The 6,145-nt window shown below is 43.4% G+C and overlaps 1 protein-coding gene across 2 annotated transcripts in view; it reads left to right on the top strand.

Moving 5' to 3' along the window:
• The first annotated feature begins 552 nt into the window (after nucleotides 1-552).
• LOC138596765 (protein Atg16l2-like) overlaps nucleotides 553-6,145 on the top strand; it is a 28,663-nt gene continuing 23,070 nt past the window's right edge. The window contains exons 1-8 of one of the 2 annotated variants that reach the window (XM_069668115.1): nucleotides 553-951; nucleotides 2,152-2,209; nucleotides 2,400-2,478; nucleotides 3,606-3,679; nucleotides 3,884-4,135; nucleotides 4,291-4,356; nucleotides 4,728-4,808; nucleotides 5,634-5,687. In XM_069668115.1, coding sequence (XP_069524216.1) covers nucleotides 762-951; nucleotides 2,152-2,209; nucleotides 2,400-2,478; nucleotides 3,606-3,679; nucleotides 3,884-4,135; nucleotides 4,291-4,356; nucleotides 4,728-4,808; nucleotides 5,634-5,687 — 854 coding nt within the window. In that variant the 5' untranslated portion in view covers nucleotides 553-761. Of the gene's footprint in view, nucleotides 952-2,151; nucleotides 2,210-2,399; nucleotides 2,479-3,605; nucleotides 3,680-3,883; nucleotides 4,136-4,290; nucleotides 4,357-4,724; nucleotides 4,809-5,633; nucleotides 5,688-6,145 lie in introns of both variants that reach the window. The other variant, XM_069668114.1, reaches the window with a different exon arrangement.

The raw sequence follows: 6,145 nt of genomic DNA, 5'->3' as shown, positions 1-6,145 counted from the left end.
AAAAATAAAATGTCAACATAAAGTTCTAAACGGGGAGTTTGTCTTGATGGCATTATAAATATGTTAAACTGAGGTATCTATTTTTGTAAATGTAGTCCTGATGTCGGTGGTCCTCGGTGGTATCCTGTTTTTAAACCTCATGGTGAATGTGACTCAAAGTTTGCTACTTTATTTATATTTATATTTCAGTTAAGCCGAACTCCACTTAAAATAGAATGTTTAATTAATAGTTTATATTTGCGAGGCTGTGATTAAGTTTCAGCACTGAAATCGTCTGTGTTAAATCTGAGATTTTTTGAATGGACTTTGGTTCAGGGACATCCCAGCTTGATTCATACCTGGCTCAAATAAAAAATGGACGTTACATTTTTTTTCACCTAATGGGCTCCTTCGTCCATCAGGTGAGGTCTTTGAGGGGCGTGTCCCGCAGGCTGTGTTTGTTTTTTACTCTTAAGTCTAAACAGGAAGAGCCGAGGGCGGGCGGTGATTGGCTGAGACACCCGGCAGCTGGTAGCATGAGCTACCAGCTTCAGCCCCGCCCCCGTCAGAGTGACGAGTGTTAGGGGCAAAAAGTTGGAAAATAAAAAACAACAAAATAAACAAACATCGGAGCAGAAGAAACGTAAACAGGACGAGGAGAAAACAACATGGCGGCGGTTAGAACACCTGGAGGTTAACGCGGAGCTGTCTGTAACATCTGGCCGGTCTGTGAGCGTCTGTCAGCGGGGAAACGGAATGAAGCAGCCCAGGCTGCGCGCATCATGGCCGCTGTGACCGCCAACACTCGCGGAATCATGACGGATTCACCCGGAGTGTTGGAGCGCTGCAGCCGGGTCCCGGCTCCGGGAAGCGGCGGCAAGTCAGCGGAGACCTGGAAGAGAGACATCGTCCGTCAGCTGAAGCACAGAGACCGGAGCCAGCACGCCATGTTCCAGGACCTGATCCGCTTCTGTACGACGGCCAAGTACACGTTTCATCTGTTTAAATACAACTACAGAAGGGCTGTGTGTGTTTACATCCAGTATGTACTAATTCTATGCCGGGCAACTGGGGACAGGATTTCTGGAGAGTCTGACCAAACTCCACTTAAAAAACTGTCAATTTAACCGTTTTCACACCACACAGCTGCAGTGTGTTGTCCTAGGTATCAGCTCTGAAACCGCAGCTCCATCAAAGAGCTAAGACTTTCTATGGACTTTTGTCTAGAGAAATCATCACTGGTAAACACCCACACTGACAAAAATAAGATTTGAGTTTGTTTGTTTTTTTCAGTTGCCAGCTCTGTAATCAATACTCCCAAAATTATACATTTCTTATATGGAGTTTGGTCCAGAGAAATACTTCCTGTTTCTTCTTACCTGGTTAAACACACGCACATGATAAACATTTAAGGCTTTGAAATCACTTCTATAGAAAACATAGAATTTTTAAATGGAGTTTGGTTCACAGAAATCCACAACAACAGCAAACCGCAGACAGAACAGTAACCCAGATGAGCTGTTTCACGTTTTTGTTGTGTCAGGCAGCTAAAGACAGGAGGTTTTTTTTTACCAAACTTAGTTTTTAAAAACTGTTAATTTACTGGTTTACAAAAAAGAGACTGAGATTGAAATGTTTCAAGTGTTCACATTTTATAGTTCCTTTATTTTGTTGATATTCGGGGACAGGAAGTTGTCAGAAAATTAAACCACATGTTGCAGTGACTCATCTGTGACCAGCGTTCAGTCTGCTGCTGGTTCATCATCTGCTGCACAATGTGAGCTGCAGACAGATACTCACACAGACTAACTGTCTACCGCCTAAATACATTAAAATCATGGTGCTAGACTTTATTTTCCTATCCTGCATTTTAAACTGAAAATCAAAGATTAAAAAGACTTTTCCTTAATAGATAAAATGACTTTAAACTCGTCTCTTTTTTGTCGTGGCTCTTCTATACATATATTTTTCTGTGACGCGCTGTTCGAGGGTCCTTCTGAGAATTTGAAATATTTGAGAAAGAAATGTGATTTTGTAAGTTCTTCAAATTCACGTAACCTTTATTTTTTAATGCTCCGACTTTAAATGATCGTGTCTGTAGAAAAAACTGCGCCTGAGTCCTGGTGCTCTGCAGGTGAGTTACCTGTGATCGATCTGTTCTCTGTGTTTCAGACTCTCAGCTGCTGGAGAAAAGCAGCCTGGCCAAAGGAATACTGAGCTGCTCCGCCAGGTATCTGAATACACCTGTTCTGTCTGCTCTGACGCACCAATAACACACAGATTTCACCGTGTGTGTGTGTGTGTGTGTGTGTGTGTGTGTGTGTGTGTGTGTGTGTGTGTGTGTGTGTGTGTGTGTGTGTGTGTGTGTGTGTGTGTGTACCTGTGTGATGATGCTGGGTGTGTTTGTTTTATCCATGCAGGTGTCCCTCCTCTGACAGCAGCAGCTCTCTCTCCTCTCTGCTGCATCAGAACAACCAGCTGAAGCAGACTACTGGAGAGGTACTGAACACACCTGCTGATGTCACCTGGTCACATGATCACGTGTTTATATGGATGAGGGGTGACTCTGTTAAACATTTTAATAGTGTGATCCTATAAATGCAAGCTGTTAGGTAAACTAAGAGATAAAACTGCACTTAAGTTTATTGAGTCATTTTAAAGTCGTGTTCTTGTCGTCTCACAGACAGACCTCACACAACATGACCTCAGTCCTTTAACAACCCTGCCTCCTGATGTAGTTCTCTCAGCATCCTCTCAGCCTGTTTATTGTCATTAAATCTCAGTAACATCTGTTTGTTGTGGCTTCATAGCGCTGTAGTGAGACAGATCTCAGCCCACCTGTGACTTGCTAGATACAGTGAAACTGCCACTCAGCGGAGACAGATGGACAGGCGCTCCACAGCTGAGACAGAACGTGTAGTTGGTGTCCATCAGAGAAATCCTGGTACTGATCTGAGCTAACAGCTCAGCACACTGGGCACTGGTCAGCCTGAAGGAGCTGGAAGCAGCAGGAGAGTTCGTCAGACACAGCTCAGGAGGAGGAGGGAGGTTAACCAGCTGAGTGAGAGGACAGGTGACGTTATGAACGCAAACATGACGGTTTTCTGACGTGTCTGGAAGGACGGATATTGGCGAGTTGAGTTTAACCAACGAGATGAAACATGAACTTGAGCTGCTGTACAGCAGCTTCAGGTGTCTTATATCATTTTTACAGCGCTGCGTGACATGGTGAGCAGATCTAACAGACTTCTTCCAGCCTGCTGCCAGTTTCTGTTTGTTGCACCTGTAAAGCATCAGTCCATCGAGAGGGACATATTAATATTCTGTCAGACTCGCATATTAAAACCAGGAGCAGCTGTAACATCTCAGGTGGAGGCTTTTCTCTGTGTGTGATTGACTGCTGAATAATGACATCATGATATCCAGGGTTCATGGCGTGAAAGGCAGCCATCTTTTATTTGTGTATTACCTTTTATTGACTGAAAACGTGTGTGAGGACTTTTGAATGCTTTTGGGTCAGAATGTTTAGTGTTTCCATTTAAAGGGCAGTCCGTATATTACCTCCTGTCAGTCACATGACCTCCTCAGTCCTCCGCACTCTTCTTCTGCTGTTTGTTTGCTTCCAGCTGGCCTATCAGGTGGTGGAGCTGCAGCAGCAGATTAAAATCAAAGAATGTGTTCTGGTGGAGCAACATGCCAGGTGAGCCACACACACACACACACACACACACACACACACACACACCTAAACCCACACCTGAACCTTCCTGCTCACCTGTTCTCATAGACTAGAGCACAAACTCTGAAGTGACAGAATTTCCCTCCACATCAACACAAACGTTTCTTTCCTGAAATATTCCTGAGCGCCTTTTCTCTGAATAATCCGACCCTGCGTCTCTCTCAGGCTGTTGGAGGTCGAGCGTCAGCGGGCCGGTGCGTTTGATGCTCAGCGGGGGCTGCAGGAGCGGGTGGAGCAGGTCCGGGAGCAAAACGGGGCGTTGAAGATGGAGTATGACGCCCTGCTGGAGCAACAGAGACGGGCGGAGACGACACTCAGAGAGGAGAAGGTGAGAGGAGGACACCTGCTGGAGGACATGATCCACATAAAACAACAGGCCGCCGCCCGCATGAACAACCGCAATGAACGCAGGTCCAGGTACCTGAACGCACCTCACACACCTGTGGCGACAGTCATACTTCCTGTTTTCAAACTCATAACCTTTCCTGCGTTTAGAGAGTCACTTCCTGTTTGGTTTTATGTTATTCACAAACCCTGTCATGATACACCATCACTGTGTCTGTTTTCATCAGAGTGCGAGAAGCCAACCTGCAGAGGGAGCTGCAGATGGCTGCGAGGTCAAAGGTCACCATAGACAGGTAGAGTCCACCTGGTCTGACAAAGAGAAATTATGAAGCAATTTAAGGAAATGAAAGAAACATAAGATACAATCATAACTTACAATTTTTTTTCTTTTTTTAATTATTATTGAAACCTTTATTTAACCAGGAAAAGTCCCACTGAGATTAACAATCTCTTTTTCAAGGTCAAGACAGGCAGCAGCATAAAAACACAGTTACAGACAGGGAGAACATTTAAATTACACGAAAGAGAACAGAAAAGCATAAGCAGTTATCAATTACTCTGAAAACAAATGTTATGAAGACAGGTAGGGGCTTTTATTTTGGTAGTTTGGTCACAGTTCCTGTCTCTTGTTGGTGGAGAAACTCGTGATTTTGTGTTTCAGCAGCTCGAGCGCTCCGACCTCCAGATCCACGTCTCCAAAGACTGAACACAAGTCCACAGAGAGAGGACACGCACGCCTGTTCAGGTCACACACACACAAACACACAACACAAACACACACACACAAACCCCAAACAAACTCAACACACACACAACAAATAAACACATTTTAAAGACACAACCGACACACGCACCTTAATGTTCACTGTGCTGACTGTATTGTTTGTTTGTCAGCAGCTTCATAATACAGATTTTTTATTTTATTATTGCTCTGTTATTATCATGTTATTATCATCTTATGATCATGTTATTATCTTATTATCATGTAATTAACATCTTATGACCATGTTATTATCTTATGACCATGTTATGATCATCTTATGATCATGTTATGATCATGTTATGCTCGTGTTATGATCATGTTATCGTCCTATGATCATGTTATTATCGTCTTATGATCATGTTATTATCATCTCATGATCATGTTATTATCGTGTTATTATAATGTTACGATCATGTTATTATCATCTTATAATCATGTTATGATTGTGTTATGACCAAGTTATGCCCATGTTGTTATCCTGTTATTATCATGTTATGCTTGTGTTATGATCATGTTATCATCATCTTATGATCCTGTAATTATCGTGTTATTATCATGTTATTATCGTGTTATGATTGTGTTATGATCATGTTACATTTATGATCAAATTCAGACTTCAGACCCTCATTATTCTGAAGTCACGGGAAGATAAAATCACACATCTTTATTTTTGTGATCAGTTTGAACCAGAGAAAGTTATTGATTATTGATTATTCTTGTTTATTGATTATTATTTTTTATAATTGTGTATATTTGAAAACGCAGTACCAGGCTCCGATCAGCTGACTGTTTCTTTGTTCTTCTCAGATCAGCGTCAGCGACGTCCCCGAGGATCCTCACCTCCATCAGAGAGCTGTTTCAGTGAGTCCTCCTGTCAATCATTTCTTCTTCTCCTTTTAAAAAACAGTGACTGTATATGAAGATGGACGACGCGTCTCCGTCTGCTCTCAGTGTACAACATTGAGGCCAAAATAGCCCCCTGATAGGCACTGCCATCTTGCGATGGTGACATCCTTTGGAGCCAGAGTACAGTTACAGTCTCTAACCCAAACACACACTTGACTTACCGAAAAAACAGCAAAGATCCCACACACCGGCGTGTTTAACATCAGAACAGCTTCTTGTGTCGGTCTGAAGCAGATATTCACGCTGATGGAAAGTTCAATGACTGTTCCACGGGAACATCCGGAGTCGATCACGCCCAGTCAAGTCAATGATCGTGATTCCGCAGGACGCGACCCGGCGCGTATCTTTAGCGGAGCAGAGCAGAGACACGCTTCTGGGACGCGCCGGGTCTATTTTTGACGGAGGCCGGTTCA

The sequence above is a fragment of the Semicossyphus pulcher genome, unplaced genomic scaffold (genome assembly GCF_022749685.1).
Source record: "Semicossyphus pulcher isolate SPU_LCO1_2020_fin unplaced genomic scaffold, fSemPul1.0.p SCAF_19, whole genome shotgun sequence".
NCBI lineage: Eukaryota > Metazoa > Chordata > Actinopteri > Labriformes > Labridae > Semicossyphus > Semicossyphus pulcher.
This window is presented reverse-complemented; position numbering and strand designations above follow the sequence as displayed.